This window comes from Octodon degus, unplaced genomic scaffold, assembly GCF_000260255.1.
Source record: "Octodon degus isolate 3935 unplaced genomic scaffold, OctDeg1.0 scaffold00082, whole genome shotgun sequence".
Classification (NCBI taxonomy): domain Eukaryota; kingdom Metazoa; phylum Chordata; class Mammalia; order Rodentia; family Octodontidae; genus Octodon; species Octodon degus.
In genome coordinates, this window is record NW_004524658.1 from 7,412,127 (window position 1) to 7,432,350 (window position 20,224).

At 37.5% G+C, this 20,224-nt stretch overlaps 1 protein-coding gene across 5 annotated transcripts in view; it reads left to right on the plus strand.

The window, feature by feature from the left end:
- Mbd5 (methyl-CpG binding domain protein 5) overlaps positions 1-19,692 on the plus strand; it is a 479,901-nt gene extending 460,209 nt beyond the window's left edge. For 4 of the 5 annotated variants that reach the window (XM_023721333.1, XM_023721332.1, XM_023721337.1 and 1 more), the window contains 3 exons: positions 1,783-2,991; positions 15,193-15,266; positions 19,612-19,692. In XM_023721333.1, coding sequence (XP_023577101.1) covers positions 1,783-2,991; positions 15,193-15,266; positions 19,612-19,663 — 1,335 coding nt within the window. In that variant the 3' untranslated portion in view covers positions 19,664-19,692. Of the gene's footprint in view, positions 1-1,782; positions 2,992-3,091; positions 4,574-15,192; positions 15,267-19,611 lie in introns of those variants that run through there. The other variant, XM_023721335.1, reaches the window with a different exon arrangement.
- Positions 19,693-20,224: the final 532 nt, after the last annotated feature.

Here is a 20,224-nt window from a genome sequence, read left to right on the forward strand (position 1 = left end):
GGAGAATCCATTGCTCTTAGCCATTACGACATGACCAGTGACTTGGCAGAATGTAGTTGCGTGGAGTGGTGATAGTGGAGCCATATTGCAAAAGATGAAATGGTGGAGGCATTCGGAATTAAAGACTACAAATTATTCTTTTACAAACTCATCTTGAAAAACATAAAAGAAATAGAGCAGTGCTCCAAGGGAAATACCAGCTTAAACACAAAATTTTAAAATATGGAAGCCATTGCCAGTGTAGTGAGTGACACACCTGAATCCCAGCGTTCAGGAGGCTGAGTCAAGAGGAGTCTGTGAGTTCAAGGTCAGCCTGAACTACATAGCAAGGCCCTTTCTCAAAAGAACACCCCCCAAAAAAAATCATACATAACCATTCTATAAAGGAAAGAGACAAAAAAAATTGAAAGTAATTGAACATTAAAAAGAAAGGGATGATAGATGAGAAAGACCCCTGAGGGAGGACTTTTGTCTGGGGTATAAATGAGAGCCTGCTTACTCATCAGAAGATGCCCCTCTTACACTGGTAAGTAAGGTAAGATTTAGGATGGCTACAGTTGTGGAGAAATACGTACTGTCAGGAGCAGAGAATATTGGAGTATAAGAAGTTAAAAGAATTGTTATTTGAAGAGCTACAGTTTGTGAATCAAGGTCATCTACTAAGAGTAGTGTGGGAAATAGTACAGTAACTAGCTTGCAGAAAGCAAAGCAAGACTTGAATAGCTGTGGAGAATGGGAGTGATACATAACTAGAAGATTACAGGAGTAAAGAGCAAGTTGCACTGAGCCTCCAGTGGAAGGTGGAGACCACATACTCCTGACTACAAGACACTTGGCACCCTCACTGTTGATATGGATAAGGCAGATGGGAAATAACCCAGGTTTTGGCAGGTATAACAAAGGAGTAACAGTAAAAGAGAGGTTGATGTGTTGCAGATTTCCAGGCTCTCATTTAAAAGGAACGGACTAGAGAAAGAAAGAGAGGTATTATTGGGATATAAATCCAAAGGATCAAGGATCTGAAACAATAATTTTTGGGTGGATCTTAGTAAAACTAGATTAATCTCAGGGCCTTTTTCAAACCAAACTCATCCTTTCTATACTAGAGTTCTGATATGTTCCCTGACAGGCACTTCCTCCCTTGACCACTTACTAATAGGGAATCCCATCCACATTGTGTCATTGTCCCTGCTGATGCTGTGGAGATATCCACACCCACCAGTGGCTGGTAAGGCTGAGGAGTAGGTGTTACTACCATATCCAAAGTCTTCAGAACTGCAGTGTTATCTATGAGTTGGATTTTCTCTCATATTCCACTTCATTAAGTAGAAATAGTAGTCAGTGGAAAACACTACTAAATGAAGTCCTCACCTGAAAACATCTTATGTTCAACTACCTCAAGTTTAATTTTTCTAGAAAATGTTTACCAATGATAATTAAAAAAAAAAAAGAAAAGAAAAACTACTGAGTGATTTCAAACAAAGAAACAGTATTCAAATAAAGAGTTTTCCATAAGGAGTGAATTTTGTTTCCATTTTTGAGTCTTGCTCTTTATATTTCCTTTCCTGTTAAATCTATTGTTTGTTTATTTGTTTTGATGGTACTAGGGATTAAACTCAGACCTTGCACTTGACAGACAAGCACTTATTCCACTGAGCTATCTCCCCAGCCCCCAAGTTAAATCTATTTGTGCTTTGGTAAATCTTAAAATTATGGTGTTTCCCTTTGAGGCCTTAAAGAGTTCTCTCTCCACCCTGCTTTTATTTCTTTCTATTTGTTCAGGTGAGAATGCAAGAAGATGCAGCTCTCCTAAACAAAAGAATAAGCACTCAGCCAGGGCTCACAGCAATTCCTGAGATTCCAAACTCTACACTTCCACCTTTCCAAGATACGCCATGTGAGCTGCAACAGAGGCTTGACCCATCTCTTGGTCAACAGGTGAAGGATGGTCTTGTTATGGGTAACCAAGGTGATGCTTCTGTAGATGCCATTTACAAAGCAGTCGTCGATGCAGCCAGCAAAGGGATGCAGGTTGTCATCACCACTGCTGTCAACAGTACAACTCAGATCAGCCCTATTCCAGCTCTGAGTGCCATGAGTGCCTTCACTGCCTCGATCGGCGACCCATTAAATCTCTCCAGTGCTGTCAGTGCTGTCATTCATGGACGGAATATGGCAGGTGTTGATCATGATGGCAGGCTGAGGAATGCCAGAGGGGCTCGGCTGTCCAAGAATCTAGACCATGGGAAAAACTCAAGTGAGAGAGATGGCTTTGAGTATTTCAAGCCGGCAAGTTGCCATACATCCAAAAAACAGTGGGATGGGGAGCAAAGCCCCAGAGGGGAGCGAAGCCGGTGGAAGTATGAGGAATTTTTAGATCATCCAGGCCATATCCACAGTAGTCCATGTCATGAAAGGCCCAACAACGTCTCTACACTGCCATTTCTGCCTGGGGAACAGCACCCAATACTGTTACCACCAAGAAATTGTCAAGGGGATAAAATTCTGGAGGAAAATTTCAAATATAGTAACTACAAAAGAACTATGATAAGTTTTAAGGAGAGACTAGAGAACACTATGGAAAGATGTGCACACATTAATGGGAACAGACCTCGACAGAGTCGGGGATTCGGAGAGCTGCTAAACACTACAAAGCAAGACCTAGTCCTAGAGGAGCAGTCTCCAAGTTCCTCAAATAGTTTGGAAAGTTCTCTGGTCAAAGACTACATCCATTACAATGGAGACTTTAATGCCAAAAGCATTAATGGGTGTGTGCCCAGCCCTTCGGACGCTAAAAGCATTAGTAGTGAAGATGACCTAAGGAATCCAGATTCCCCTTCTTCAAATGAGTTGATACATTATAGACCAAGGACGTTCAATGTTGGTGACTTGGTCTGGGGCCAAATCAAAGGACTGACTTCCTGGCCTGGAAAGTTGGTAAGAGAAGACGACGTTCACAATTCATGTCAACAAAGCCCCGAGGAAGGGAAGGTATACCAATCTTTATCCATTGTCAAATACTAACCATTGTTCAGATATCAATTATTGTTTTTGTTATCATCACTTTGGATTCTTTGGATTTGAATTTAAGATGCTTCCTGACTCATTGAGGTCTCACAAGCTTCTGGAGCATAAAATGAAGAGGGGATGGTTATAGTCACCAAAAGGTCATTTCAACAAGGGGTGAGTTATGAAGCATTTTTAGATCTCACTAGGCTCAGGGTGACTCCAAACCAAGAACCAGACTTCCAGAATTTTGCCAACTCTGTCTTCCTTCCTATTGTTTTCATTTTATAAACAGAGGAGGAAGGCAAGAGTAATTGACTTGGGGTGGGGGGAATGGTAGCTGTGGAGTTCTAAGACTGTGGCAGAGGTAGGGGCCCTCCCAGAAGTAGCAGATGACAGTGTCTGCTCCATGTGCTTACGTGAAACACACAGAGCTAGGAGGGGGTAAAAATGTGGGTGGAGTTGTAGCCATTTGTGGAAGCAGCAGGTAATGTGAATTTAGAATGCTGTCTCCTTTCAGGAAAACTTCTGAGCCCTTATAACATATGGAAGTGTTTAACCCATAGTCTGGTTCTACTTAACACAATCTGATCATTATAAATTAAATGAAAACTTCTCCATGAAACCACCATTCAATTTAGAAGAAAGTAGCAGGAGTTTTCTGATCTTTCTTCCCACCTTTCAAATGGTAAAATTGGCTCACTAGTCAAGGCATATGCAGAATGTTTAAAATGGATAGAAAAATTTATATCTGACCAGGAGATAACTATTCCCATTCCTCTCACCTGATGAAGAAACATAATTTTTCATCATCTTATGTAAAATTATTCTTACATGTATGTATTATTCACTTAAAGAATACATTATATAAAGAACTATTTCAACTTTGCTCAAATTTTTACTGCCACTTAGATTTAATGGCAGGAAACCAAAACATTTTTGCCAACACATAAAAAGATTGTCTTTCTCCAAAGGAACAGGAGGTCCTGAAGTCTTTGCTTATAATGTTTAATATATACTTGTCAGGATACACTCTGGGTATAATGTTTCTACATTTGATAAGAAAATGAATTCCATATTCCTATTTTCAACACATTTTATTCTTTGAGTCCAGACAAACATTTTCTAGCTTGGTAAACCTAAATATTTTTGACAGTTTATTCAAGAAATAATTAGAAACAGCAAAAATGGGCTTTTATGATATAAATAGAGCTGCTACATATACAAAATGTACACAGCAAACTGTTGTACCAATTCTGTGCCAATGAATTGAGTCTTTTTCATGTGCCATTTTTCAAAAAGCTTAACTAAAGTAAAGATTATGGCGCCCTTCCCTGGAAACATTCTTCCTTACCTAAATGCCTTGTCTAAACGTATTTTTATGCCCTCAGGAAGATAAAGGCATGTACATTTAACACATGTCACATTAAACAGTGAGCTTCATCTTCTGATCAGTCTGTGCTGAGTCCTCCTGAGTTTGAGTTATACACTAATGTTAAACTTTCTTTCTTAAAAACAGTCTTTAAGAGTTCAATACACTTGGGCCAGGGATGTAGCTCAGCAGCACATCTGCCTGGCAAGTGTGAGGTGCTGAGTTTGATTCCTGCCCCATCCCCCTGCCAACCAAAAAAAAAAAAAAAAAAAACTCACACACATTTATTTTGCTTCATTTAAATAAGCAACTAGTTTTTATTCATCAAGTAATAATGAATGTTTGAAAATCCAAATTATTCTTCCTTATTTTAGTCGATAGCTGAATTCCTGAAAGGGAACATGAAATTGCTTCGGAACATTCAAATATTCTCCCTATTGGCTGACATTGCAATTTTTGCAAGCTCAAGTTAAAACTTTGCTATCAATAAACACGAAGAGTATTTTTACTAATTCAGAAAACATAATTTAAAGCATACATTTTGAGATGAAAACTGAAAACATGTCATAAAATATTAATGACAATGTATGAAATATTTATCTACCATTAGAAAGCAAGGTCTAGCAGCCTTAAAAGCTCTAGGGCACTTACTGTTTTTCCAAAGCTCTGGTCCTTCAGGGCTCAGTGCACTTTTGCACATTAAAGAAACCAAAGTACTACTTTATAATGCCTTTTTTACCTATAGTTCACAAGACAAAGGCAGGACTTCCTCATGCCTTGTTTAATGATGCCCAGTGAGCCCAGCAATATTCACATTTCATAATACCAGAGAAGGTGAAATTTCAAACAGTCTGTCTGATTTCAGATAGCCTCTGCTTGAAATATTAGTGACCCTGGTTCGTCAGGAAAAGATCAAATTATGTTCAATATCTGTGTAAGAAAAAGTATGATCTATTTAAGAAAGGTCTCTAATAAAACATAATTAAAATTTGTCCTGTTATTCCAACAAAACAATTTTGATAGAAAATTTATTTATGTAGAACCTGTCAGTACTCTGTGACACTGGATAAATAAAGCCTTATGCATTAATAATCAGATTTCTGCTTTTCAAAAGGTAAGTAGTGCCTTAGCTTCGCTTCTGTATACTGAAATGCTTCATATGTTAATAAATTCTAGACAGAAAAACAGAGATTAATTCCACAAACAACCTACTAGTTATAGTACAAGCTATTAATTCTGCCTTGCTAAAGTAGAATGTGGGGTGAGGACAAACGGTTTTCTTATGAAGTGTCATTTTAAAGGCCCTTAGCCTCTTGGCTTTCATTCTGTTTCTGTGGCCACTAAACAAGTAATACAAGATTTCAGTCAGATCCCACCACATAAAATTACGTTAACTCACGTTTTAAAATAGATCGATTTTCTCCCACCCATCTGACAACCTATGGCTTAGTATTTTGAGTTGACAGTCCTTGTTCTCAGCAAGCCACTCCAAATTCTCTCTGGAAGTAGGCAAAATAAGAAATATAGATAATTAATTAACAGGATTGCAGATTACTGTTTCAAAGCAAGTTGGGCACCGCGAACATTTTCACATTGCCTGCATAATGCTGTGACTGGAGCACTGAGTCCTACAAACAGCTGTGCTATCCACGGGTCCTTATGGTAATATAGCTTCAGCAGGCTCTGTTGGTCATTATGGTGAATGGCTTGATCAGTTTATGGTCTTAGAAAGGCGGTTTAGATCCTTGATGGGGTAGAATATATAGCAGAATGACTGACAACATTAGAAATGCCCTGCGTTTCTGAGGTGATTTCCTAAGAGGTGTGATTTCTAAGCATCAAACTCTGTAGGAAAACAGTTTGCACAGACCTAGAGAGAAAACAGTGTAGCAGAAGAGACCTGCATTTGAGTGGGCTGGAAGAGCTCAATCCAAGCACTGCTGGTGGGGTGGGAGCCCCTGTTTCGGTACAGCTGCAGCTCCACACCTCTCAAATGGGAATATTAATTCCTAGTCAGAGTGATGTTTTAAGAATTAAGTGAAATACCATAAACAGATTAAATAAAATAACAAGCACAGAAAAGAGGCCCACTAAACATTAGCCTCTTTCTTTTTATTCTATATGGCGGAACAGGATGTCACCATTGTGAAACTGGTAAAGTTGACTTTAATCACCATATTATTCATCTGTGCATTATCTGTGTGTGGAGGATTTACTAATCAGGTTAAAGTTGTGTGTGTCTTAGTTACTTGTTCTTGAGACAAAAATGTCCAACACCTAATCTTAAAGGAGCACTTTATTTCACTTAACAGTATGATCTCAAAGTACATCCATTTATCTAGAAATGTCTCAAGTTTATCTTTCTTTATGGCTGAATAGTATTCTATTGTATCCATATCTTTTTTATTCATTCTTCAGTTGTTGGGCATTTGGGCTGTTTCAAACTATGCTGCTATAAATATGAATGCACATATATTGCTGTAGTCTGATGTTTTCCATTTTTCTGGAAAAATATGTAGAAGGGGAATAGCTAGGGTGAAGGGTACCACTACCCCTAGTTTTTTGAGGAATCACCACACTGATTTCCACCGTGGTTGGAACAGTCTACACTCCCACCAATGGTGGAGAAGGGTTACTATTTCCCCACAGCCCTGCTCTGTTTGTTATTAATTGATTTCTCAATAATAGCCATTGTCTCTAGAGTGAAATGGAATCTCAGCATTGTTTTTATTTATATCACTCAAATAACCAGTGATATTGAACATTTTTCATATATTTATTTGCCAGTTTTATTTTATCTGATGCCTATTTTTTGCTTGGGTGTTTAAATTTAAGCATCACATTGTTTCTCAAGTGTAAGAAACTGCCAGTGTAAATAAGGATGACAGTATATAGTAGAGGAAGAAAATGTTCATGTAGAAAGGGAACTGGGAAAAGGGTAGGGAGGAAGAGAAAATTTAAAGAAAAAAAAGAAAAGAAGAAAAAGTGGAAGGAAAGCTTTTGGAAATAAGGCCAGGAAGAGGATTTTTTTTTTTTTTTTTTTTCAGAACCAGAGATTGAACTCAGTCCCTTGCGCTTGCCAGGCAAGTGCTTATTCTACTGAGCTATCTCCCCAGCCCAGGAAGAGGAATTAGAGGGAGGAGAAAGGGGAAAAAAGGAAGAGTCAAAATATATCATGTACAGGTACAAATTCCCTGTGATAAATGTGATCATTATGGATATCTAAAGTGTACCAAAAAATTTATTAATTAAAAACAAGCAAAGTTAAAGGAATAAAGGTTTATTTCAGTTTATAGCTTGTAAAGGTTTCAGTCCATAATCAGCTGGCTCCAAGGCAGGGTGGCATGGCAGAGGAGAAGTAGTTCATGGTCGGCAGAAGGCAGCAAATAGCAACAGTCTTCCTTTCCTTTCGGTCTCTTCCAAGCTATTCCCCTTGGGGGTGATGCCACACATACCCAGGATGGGCCACTCTGAATAGCACCACACACCCTAGATCCAGCCACCTCTGAAAGCCCCACCTATGACCACGTGAGACTTTGAAGGAATGTCTAGAAGCATAACAGGATAATAGAATCACAGGGAATGAAATAGTTCAACTGCTTTATGAATTTCAGCATATCACATATAAATTGCTAATCTGATTATAAATTACTATACTTTGAAGCATTTTAAGTCAGTTTATTGAGTGAATTTGAAAGCCCCTCTTTCCTCAGTCTTTCTTTAGAAGTGAACTAAAATACTGTACCTCTGCATTCTTACTTCCCTAACCCCAACACACCAATATTAATTAGTAAAGTTATTTTAACATCCTGTGAAAAGTTGTGGTGAATCATGGGTCTATTACTTCTCTGATATTGGAGACATGTGGCAGCACTAGCGGGTACCATGTACCTTATACTGTTTAGGAACTGGTATCTCCTGATATGTTCTTCCCTTGGTAATCAGTTTGTGATGAAGTACATATTGGAAGGTAGGTATACTTGCCCTAATTATACCTGTCCAAGCTCCTGTCCAACTCATGGGCCTTTGTTGTGTGCGGTGCAATGGCCAAGAATAAAACCCCAGTGCTGTGTTCTAGTACATAGTCCTAGTCAGAGAGGTTCTCCTCCAGATCTTGGAGTAACAGTAAGGAATTGGCAGACACCAAAATGGCTGTGGCCAGGGATTTAACCCAGCAGTGTAGCACCTACCTGGTAAGCACAAGGTTCTGAGTTCAATTCCTGGCACAATACATAGAAAGGAAAATGGTTACATTCGACTTTATATATATGTGCCATACAACACAAAGATTTTAACCCTATACAGCTATGAGGGGAAATGATTTTTTTTGTATTTATTTTAGCAATTGCTCTAGAATAAGGAAAATACTTTCTATTGTATTAACAGTCTGCCCTAAAGTCATAATTATCTGCCACTTTTGATCTTGTATAAGCTAGCCTTAAAATGTTTTCTCAAATAATAAGAGCAAAAGATGAAATTCTTACTTTGTTTCTGTATGTCATTTACACGCTTTTAACAGCATCTCATTGGTGTGAATATTTCATTGCTCTTACATTTATTGTGTAGTCTGACTTGAGCTGAATTTAAGAAAGGATCTATCACCAAACTAGTACTAAAATGTTCCTTTTCAATGAAATGTTTGTTGTTGAACTGATAGATAGATGCCTCCTAATTTCCAAGAAAATTTGTGCAAAAAAGCCAATATGGAAAGTGCTTCCTCAATAGGATCACACTCTTGACTTTTTTTCCACAAGGTTAAACTTGGCAGACATTAATAAAATTGCTCTTTGAATAGTGTTTTAGGGTTAGGGAGATAGCTCAGCAGCACAAGTGCCTGCCTGGCAAGCCCAAGGTCCTAAATTCAATCCCCAATATAAAAATAAACAAAAACATATGAATAGTGTTTTAAAACTAAAAAAATTCATCATTAACCTCATAACCAAATTATTTGGGGGCCAGGGAGATGGCTCAGTGGAATAAGCGCTTCCCTGGCAAGCGCAAGGGCCTGAGTTCAATCCCTGGTTCCACCAAAAATAAATAAATAAATAAATAAATTACCAAATTATTTGGAGGCAGAAAGCATTTTATGTATCACTTAGGTATCATAAGCACACACATCTTAGCAGTGTGGTACATAACCAGATATGGCTTCCTTTGCATCCCTGAGTGTATAACCTTAAGAAGGTGTGGGGACAACCCATTTGCCCCCCCCCCCTTCTGCCCTTGTCTTGGACAGAAGCTTTCTTTCCCCTAATAAATATGTTCTACTCTTAAAAAAAAAAAAAAAAAAGAAGTGAGCCCAGGGACCCACTTTGGGGGCTGTGCCTCTTAGAACGTTTAAACATTTTGCTTTGAAGTGTATTCTTTCTGTGCTAGATTGTCAGTGTTAGCTCATTTACACTCTTTAATACCATAACTTTGTGTTGAAAATATTCCATATGCGCATACATTGCCTTATCAGTATTCTTAACTACAGTTGTAAATGAATCCTTTTGTCTGTACTCACTCAGTAGCCACACTAGGTAGGCTGCATTTCTAGGCTGCATTTCGGCAGGTGCTAGGAGGGTGAAAACAGTGCTCTGTCAGCACAAGGCTGTCCTTGAAAGGAGAATAGGTTTTGGAAAGTAATAATAAAGATAAAATCTAAGCCAGCTAAGTCAGTTACTGATCAAAATTTGAGCGGTATTAAAAAATAAGAATGAAATAAGACCAAAAATATGCATAGCAAGACTAAACTGAGGAACAATTTGGGAAAGACTATGAACTTCACCACAGGCAATATGGAATATTGGCAACTTTTTGTTCCTGAGCAAGATTAAACAGGAGTAGTGCCAGGGAAGCACTTACTCTACTGAGCCATCTCCCCAGCCCCTCGGACTTTTTCTATATTTTTAGAAAATCAAGTTTATCCAAATATTTAATTCTGTTTATATCCTATAGGTTAATGTAGAAGTTGTTATCACTTTTACAATAGACTGTCCTATAATATAGTTATGAAGCGGTTTAAAGCACTGCCGTTGAAAATGAGGAAAGACTACTCCCCCTAAAAAAAGCCTCAGATAGTGCCCCTGATTAAAACTGCGATAATGTGGATCTCGTCAGTTCATATGAAAACTAATAGGATTCAGGAAAGGATTTCACCATGAGTGAGAAGTACTATTGCTGGTCTGCTGCTCAGAATTTTGATTTACACTTTCTGTCACAAGTAAACTGACTTTTTATCCTAAATTATTTATCACTAATTTCCATCCTTTGAAAAAATTGAAATATTGCATTCAAGATAGTAGGACTTTTTTTCAGTTTGAAGATGTTATTTTTTGAGGCAGTTATATTATTTTAACTATTTTTTATTTAATAAACATTTGATAGTAATAAACTTAATAAATGCTTCATATTTGTTTTTTGCTTTCGATCTGTATTTTCCAGACTTTAGCTAAAGCTGGACATTACTACTAGTATGATTGTTTCCTAGAACTGCTTTTTCATTTCATTTATTAATTTATTCATCCAACAAAAATGTATTGGGTGTGTATAAACTACACATATTCAGGCCATATTGTGTTATTCTGTATGAGAAATCATAGGCATAATGTCAAGTCTAGATTTTAATAATCTGTATGAATATATAATTATTTTAAAGGTTTAAAGGTTTGTTTATGTGCTACCTAAAATCATTTCACGTACCACCAGAAGCATTTTGAGAAAGAATACTTTGGCATTTATAAAGCACCTCATGTTCATGGTCTTCCTCAGACCCTCTCAGTGACTGCAAACAATGTGCATGCTCACCCTCTTACCCACGAGAGAGCTGAGGCTCAGGGAGGTCACACACCTCAGGACGTCAGCCACTGGAGTGCAGCAGGCCCTACTTGGGCTTCCAACGCTCAGCTCAATACTCTTTCCCTCCTACCATCCCTCAGCAGTAGAACATGGTCAGAATGGAACAGGAACACGAGGAACTGAAAGGGAGCTTGAGGTCAGCTGTCTCATCTCTGTTTCAAAGTCTGTCATAGGCTTGTGCTCTCTACTTCAACCTGTGTCTGATAGCTTTTTTTGCACTAAGTAGCAGAAACTAATTGACAAAGAAAGTGCCAGGGAATTTTTGAGACCATCTCAGGTTAACTGGATCTAGTCAAAAGCGATCTAGGATTGTTGATCCAGATTCTTGTAATACGGACAATACCTCATTTTAGAGGCTTGGTGTGGCTTTCTGAAAGATCTCTATTTCCTCTTACCATAGCCTTTGTTGCTTCTGAGATATACTATGTGCTGCAGTGCTGACCCCAAATAAAGTTAAATCACCCCATGTTGAATATGTGCCTTGTGAACAGAACAAGGAACCAGAAATTGTGCCTTGTTCAGAAAAGCTCTTAATCCTGTAGCATATAATAGTGCCTGAACTGGTGAGTATATTTCTAGCCCCGCTGAAGGCACTCGGAGACTGTGTGGAAGAATTATTGTATCTAAAGAATTTGGAGAATGAAAGAAAAGCTTTAAATGTCAAAAACATTCCACAGATGTGTGTTTATGTATAAAGTGATATGTGATCTGTAAAGGCACATACATTTCAGGTATTCTTTTATAATTATTAAATAACATACATAAAGAGTTATACTGTGACAACCATTACTAATATGTAGCATCATTATTGGGGTGAGGCTGGGTAGGCAGATTACTACTAAAAATAAATTATGAAGTCCTCTCCCAATTTCTCAATAAGATAGGAATTAAATTATTTATGGAACTTCTGGTAAAAATGTACAAGAATCCAATCATTGTAGGTAGAAGTACTAAATATCATAAATTATTTGCTCCTTCATTGTAAGTTTTTTTTTTAATTTGTATATTTCTTAACTTTTTAATGTTCTATTTGTATACTTGATTTCCAGTGTTTCTATGAGTCACAAGTTACTAAGTAATTTTAAGGGAATGTTCATTAAATCATTAAATATGCTTTCCATTTGATGATAAATTGAATTTATTTTGTTCTTCTCTGATAGCAGTTTTTTAGGAGATTGCTAAAGAATTCCTTGACTATTGTTCTAGTGTGTAAATATTTCCCTAGAAGCAACACACAATCTTCAAATTTATTTCACAGTATAGAAAGGTACTAAAATTCTGAAAATAATTAGACATTTTCCTCTGGATATAATCTTCCTCATAGCAGAAATCCACAGTGGTATTATCTTATTTATATTTAGTTTCAGAAAGCACTATCCTTGCTTTGTCTTTCAAGGTTATTGAGTCCTTTATAAATAATATAGTTCATTATGACAGTACCTTAGAGCCTCAGAGGCAGATTTAAATGAAGAATCATAATAGAGAATTAGTTCAAGAAAAAAATAACGAAAATTTTCTAAGCATGAAAGAATTTGAAGATAAATTTTGGCAAATTATTACCTAAACATCTGTTACCTTGTAATTTGATTTTTAATAATTTAATTTTTGAGTGTATATTTGTGTATATTTTTATGTATTTTATATATCTTTTATATATGTATAAATTTTTGTATGAAACATGTTATATATTTATATAAAGATACATAATTTATATATATATAAAATGACTGTATATTTCAAAAATATTGTTGTTATGGTAGAAAGAAGAATATTTTGGAGTTATACCTGAGGTTTAATTATATCCATGTTAAGTAAAACTCTGAAGTCTCATCTGCAGAAGAAAAATAACACTAGCTGGTAGTACTGTCTATATTAAATGATAAAGCAGTGCCTTTTACAAAAAAAAAATACAAGAATTGTTTTTGCTGTCCCTTATTCCTTATTTAATTAAAAATAAAGCTCAAAGACTTTTTAAAAAATAGCTTGACCTAACAGTTTTTTAACATTAAAACCAAGAGGGTAAGTTTTCATCGCGTCTTGCTTTATTTCAATGTGAATCTGAATTCTGTGACCTGATCAATACCTTTTAAAATCTCTGTCTAGGGGCTGGTGAGATGGCTCAGTGGTCTAAAGCACCTACTTAGAACAAGCTTGGCAAAGCACAGGGACCGTGGTTCAATCCCCCAGCACCACATGCCAGCCAGCCCTGCCCCCTGGTGGGCTGAGCTGGCCACACACACACACACACACACACACACACACACACACAAATGAATAAAATTAAAAAAAAAAATCTCTGTCTACACCAGTTTATATCTAACAGAACTTTATGTTTCAGGAGAGCTCCCTTTATGCTGGCAAGAAAGTTGGTGTACATATAAGTGGAATTAGTTATTGATTACATATGTGTGGTATGCACAGCACCTCTCATATTTGTCACATGTAAGGGAACACAAGGTGGAGCCTCATTTCTAAAATGAAATGTGAGAATACATCTGGGACCTTTTTTTTGTTTCTTTTGTTTTGTTTTTTTAATGGCCTCACATGGATGTACTTACTTCAGCACTTGTAGTCATCAAATCGGAGGACGCTTTTCTTTATGTGGAGATTATAAGGAAACCAATTGTCTCTTGTTCTGGCACACAATGGGTCAGAGATTCCCAGTGAACTTGTGCATATGAGGTGTTTGAATTCTTTAGGACAGAGTACAAACAATGAAGAGAAAAAGAACATTTCCATTATTTGATTGTGTACTTCATTGAACAATTAGAAATCCTTGTATTCCTCCATATGGAAACATGGTTATTTTCACTGGATTTGAAAGAGCCATGCAGAAATTTCTTAGAAATGGCATTAATGAGTCAGACATAAAGATTTAAAGACAAAAGTTAATAATTTCCTTGCTTATTAGTGTATTTATTTTCTTTCTCAGGTATTTTTATGAACTCTGAATTTTTATATAAAAGTGGCCTAGGAGAAAGGAGGAGAAACTGGAGTAACAGATGGCTTAGATATTTACCTTAAAGCTGTGTTTACACAGCAAGCAACACTGTTTTTACTTATATTGATTTTTTTTACAGGTCAATAAAAATAGAAAAGTTTTCTCACAATGCTTTTATTCACAACCGACGTGCAAGTTTTCCTCTTTATCATTTTTGTTGAGAGGCTGCATAACTTCAAGAACCATGATAGAGATCACTGGGTCAGTGGAGGGGTGACAAAGGCTGCACGCACACACCACCACCACTGTACTTAGGGGCTGAACTGTTATGGTAGCCCAACTGGTGGTGATAAAGCAGGACCAGAGAGGGGACACGCCCATAGTGTACTATTAAAGCACTCTTCTCCCACATGAGCATGAACCACATTTGGCCAGCTGCCCCCTTGCTTTGTGGCCTCTGCAGGCATAAGCAACCTAAGTAATATCAGCTCTCTGCCAGGCTATATTCAACATGAGGCCACATTTTAATGTTCACAGCAAGTCTAAGAGGAGGGTAGGTGTTATACTTATTTTAAAGTGGAAGAAACAAAACAGAGTTTCAGAAAAATTAAGTGTTTATGAAGAGGTAAAATTCAAACTCCAATCTCTTGACCATAAAGCCCACCCTAATCATGGCTCCTATCTTTCCTTGCAGGAATTCTAATGTGTGGTGGCTAAGCATTGGCAGTGGAGAAAGCAAACCAGAGTTTCTGATTTATGGTTTTGTGAATTGAAAGTCATTTTAATTCCAAGTTTTGTTCCCTGGTTATTATTGTCAAGTGTTGATAGCTTGAAGCCAGTCCTTCATTTCTACCGGCACTGCAGCTGGGAGCCACAGGTTCACCCTCTAATGGAGCAAGGACAGAAAGTGTGACAGGGTAGTAAGGTTAAAGCTCCAGCCCATGGTGCACCTGCTTGTATGGCAGGAAAGTAAAAATCTTGTTTAACAATTACAGGTGTGGGTAATATGGTTTGGTCTTCATACCTCACTCAGGTGGAGCCCGAGAAGTTGAAGACACTAACAGAAGGTTTGGAAGCCTACAGCCGAGCCCGGAAAAGAAACAGAAAGTAAGCAGTTTTGTTTTCCATTTTGTTCATTGAGAATATAATTTACCTTGTTTTCCTTCAAAGGAACAACAAAATCTCACTGATTTGGTCCACGTTGTGACCTGCTTCAGTATAGGCCAGGGCTTATCACCAGCGACAACCACGACAGAGAAGCCCAGCTAGCTATTACAAAAATTATTTTAACAATTTATGTGTACTCTAAGTGCCATTCCCTCTAACCCTATCCCTCTCTCCTTTAGTGGGAAGTAGGATTAATAGGCCTTTAAAAACAAATTAAATACCCTCTAGAAGTTAAGTGAGTCAGTTTATTTGCAATTCAAATACGTTAAAGTGGAAGAAGTAACACCTAGTTGTACACATGCAAATGTGGTGGATTAACCGATTAGCTGATGCTACCTAATGAATGTTGGTCGAAGCAGGGGTATGGACTTTAAAACAGGTTTTCTTTAGAATTATAAGAAATTGGAACGCAACCTTTCCTGGATCTTTATTTTCTGTGTACAATATAGTACAGAAAAGCAGATGATGTTAGGAGCCATCTTTGCTATTATGTAATGTGCTTTTATGTATTGTGGCTATTCATATTGTTATGTTATATTAGAGAACTACAAATGTGCTTTGTATATGTACATATGTTATTTTAAAATATGCCATTGAGGGCTAGGGAGATAGCTCAGTGGCCTATGCACCTGCTTGGCAAGCACAAGGACCCAGGTGCAATCCCTAGTACCACATGTTGTACTGTCCCAGAACCCTGGGCGTGCCATACCAGCCACCAAAACTGGATGTGGTAGTACATGCCTGTAATCCCAGCACTGGGGAAGCTAAAACAGGAGGATCACTGCGAATCTGAGCTGCATAGCAAGACCCTGTATAAAATAAATAAAACATTTATAAAATATGCCATTGATATACCCATTCAGTTGTTATGATTTATACATTATCAAAAACCAAGAATTACATATTGATTTTATTATAAAATAATCCTTATATTATCCCCCAGATATTAATACCAAGGTTCAGTCTTTCTGTATCTTTTTTTTTTTTGTGGTACCAGGGGTTGAACTCAGAACCTTGTGCTTGCCAGTCTTTCTGTATCTTATTATCTCTTTTAAAGTATCACTTTAGTGCGATGTTACTTCCCTATGTGATGGGTAATATGCTCTAGAATATACTGTTATTACATGTTATTTCTAAGACTACTATAGCTACCTGTTGTTTAACATGAATACATCCTTCCTTAAAGGTTATTTTGAAATGCAAAAAAATAAAAAAATTAAAAAAACTATCACTTTAACAGATGTATGCACATTGAAATGGAGATCAGAATAATTAGTAGTATGGCTTACATAAAAGGCTTAAACAATAATGTCAGTAATGCATATTAATGGACACTCTTTTTCCCTTTGTGATGCTTTCAACAGTTCTTTCCAGAGGTAAAATTTTAAGTCAACAGATGTTATGGAATGTTATGGAACATTCTATAGAATGTTCACCTCTATAAATTGTCTCACGAGAAGCTATCAGCCATAGGGCAGGTCCTGATGTCCCTGTCCAGACTTTTTGGAGGTTGCGTGTTGGCCCCAGTGGTGATGGCTGGGTGAGTTGCCAGCTACAGCCTGTATATCTCATGAGAAACACACAGAGATGCAGGTCCCTCTGTGCTGACTGATGGGACACTTCCTCTGCAGAGATAACAGTAGAAGGCCGGTAAAAATGTCGGGTCTGGATGAAAGGAGGGAAATTGCAAAACACCTATATCCGAAAAATGTGGTGGGCCAGTTGCTGTAGAGTATCCAACAGTGCCTGTTTCTTTGGTGTAAAAAATTTCCAAAATGTTTCCACCAATGAAATATGCCACTTACTCAGATTACATATGCAACAGAGTTGATAACACAGAAATGGAATAATAATGTCTGCAAACATTTAGTTATATTAGCCTTCAAATTAGTTGGATTCTTTTCCCATCCATTTTCTACTTAGTTGTTTCTGAAAGGTAGTGAGTAATAAACCACAATTTTGAAATTGTTTGTTCAAAGCCAGTTTACTGTTGATGGTGAGTTAATATGGGTAATATCAAAGGGAATCCTCAAATAGCCATAAATTCGCAGTATAGGTTGAACAAGTAAAAGAGCCCGCGAAGCAAATATTAGCAAAAAAGCTTTATTTCTCATACCATTGTCTGAGCAGACTGACTTGCTTGGTAGATGACCTATGGAATTCTATACATTTTACACAGGTAATTTCAAGTCCATTATTGTAGTCTCCCAATCAAAAGGTGGGTCATAGTTACAGAGCCCTTTTACAAATGAGAATACTAAAACCCAGAGGGCCTAAATATTAGTTGAAAGCACTTAATTGGTAAATGATCTAAAATCAATCATTTAGTTCCAATTTAAGGAGAATTACGTAGAAAAAAATCTGTACCAAGCTCAAGGCTGCAGTGCTGTAGTTCACACTCCAGTAAAAGAGATAGATTTCAAAAACAGATAATTAAAACATGAAAATACCAGTGTATTTGGGGACCACATAGATATAGCATTAGACCTGATTTTTTTTTAAAAAAAGATAATATCTGTGGCAAGAAGCCTTACATACTACATAGATATTAGCCAGATGAAGACAGGGTGGGTAAGCATAGTGCTCAGAGGAGACCAGCAGTTGGATTTGGAGCAAAATGTCAGAGCTGGGAGTTACAAGGACATGGCCAGAGGAATAAACAAAAACTCAATCCTGAAGACTTAGGCAGGGCTGCTAGGATCTCTGTCTTATTAGACATGCATGAAGAGGGGCAGGTGGCTAGATTTTTACTTTTAACAGGTTTTAACAAGAGCACAGGTGTTAAAAAACAACTAAAGAGAAAAAAAGTGGTCACAAAAAATTAGAAGGTGAAATTGACAGCACTTGATTGATCATAACGTGAAGGGCAGTGGACAATCAAGGACAACTCTCAAGTTTTAGCTCGGGTGGCTTCAATGAGTGGTAGAAACATTCTTCTGTGGAGAACACAGAGGAAAGTTGTTGAGTGCAGTTTGGGTTGTCTGGAGATAGGCTGGACACACAAGACAACCTGAGAGAAGTGGCATTTGATAGTGTACGAACGCTGCATTCACACTAAGATGCTTTGACCAGTATGGAGAACGCTAAGCTAAAGATTAGTGCCAGGAAGGCTGAACACTGAGTATAACAAAGAAAGAGAGAATGACCAGGAGGGACGAAGAGAACTGGAGGAAGGCAGTAGGGTTTAGCAGACAAAGTTTGAAAATTTCCTGCATGATCACATGATCAAGGACAAGATACTGTCTTGTTCCTTAAGACAAGAACTAAAAGCACCTTGGATGGGACAGTTTGGAGGCACAGGTGACCTTGTAAAAAGTTTCCAGCCCATGATGGGTGCAGAAAGTGGTTGTGGTTGGAGGGGGGAATGAGAGTAGAAAAAGCAGGGGTGAAAGATTTGTTCTCCTTTTTCACTCATGTGAAAAGATCTTGAAAAAAATGCAACCAGAGAATTTTTAAGATGGCAAAGACTTGTACATGGAGGAAGAATAAAAGAGGAAAAGGCTGAAAAAAGAGGGTAGTTACATTTGGAACAAAAAATATTAGGATGCTGGAGTTTGACTTGGAGTTGCGTCCCATTTATTTCTGCCTCATCCCCGCTGTGTGCCGGGTTGCTTCATCTCTCTGCACCCAAACCCTTACTTCTAAAATGGAGAAAACAATACTGGGCACATGGTATTTAATAAATGGCTACGTTTATTATAAAGATGCAGGTGAAAGAAGCAAAATTGTATAGCATTTATGCTAGTTGAAACATTCTCCCACATTAGATGTTTAGAACTTCGTGTAGTCATTGTAATCCTGAGCATCTTACATCAAACTATATAATATCATTAAACTGATGTCCTAATTACATCCTAATCACTTAAGAATTAGCAACATTTATTTAACATATTACTCAAAGTAACTTTGAACTGAAGTGCAAAAATCACTTTATTAACGAAAAAGGTTCTACAGCTTTTAGATACGCTGTGGTTTTCATTTAAGGGAAAATCAAATTTATCTGTATATACACACTCTTCGGTAACCTGATTTTTAGTAAACCTGGAAAGTGTTAAGTGGTAAAATGTCACCATTGCAATATAAAACCAAAACTAATACTTAGATCGCTAAATTTCCTAAAGTCTGCATACTTTATGGAATCGATTTTTAGAGTCCAGGGTTTTCCACTTTCAGGTCCGACTCGAGCTGGTTCTCTGCACCTGCAGTGAGATCCAGCCATTCTAGCTGACAACAGAGAATGACATGCAGCTTCTCAACTTCCCCTTATTTCTTGTATCATTCACAGATCTGTACCTGGCTTTAAAAAAAAAATTAGTGAAGATAAGGATAATGTGTGACAATGCAGGCAATGAAGATGAAAAGTGGCAATTATCTCCATTAATAATTAGAAATGTGATTATATGACCATCTATTGCTTAATCAAGTAGGTTTTAAAGTGTCCATTAGTAAAAATGTTTATTATTAAGTGTCAGTGGGGAATACAAAATAGTAGAGAAAACTCCACAGGAAGGCCCTTCCACTGCAAGGCTAAATTTTAACTAATCTCCCGTTTCATGAGCTCACAAAGCCCTTTCTTCCTCTCTTAACTTAACCCCTTTCTCCCCTGCCTGGCCAGGGAGGGCGAGGCTGGTCTGCGTCTTTGCTGCCTGGAGAGCCTGTCTTCACCTCCTGATTCCTGCGATACATCCCAACTATTTCACACTCCATGTCCATATTTATTGTCTCTCCCAAAGGAAATAATTTCTCCCTTTATTAACTGTTTAAGTTTATGACAGGCAAGACATTATATTGTACTAATTTCATCTAAATTAATATAAGGGGGCTGGTGAGATGGCTCAGTGGTCTAAAGCACCTTAGAACAAGCTAAGCTAAGCAAAACACAGAGACCACAGTTCAAT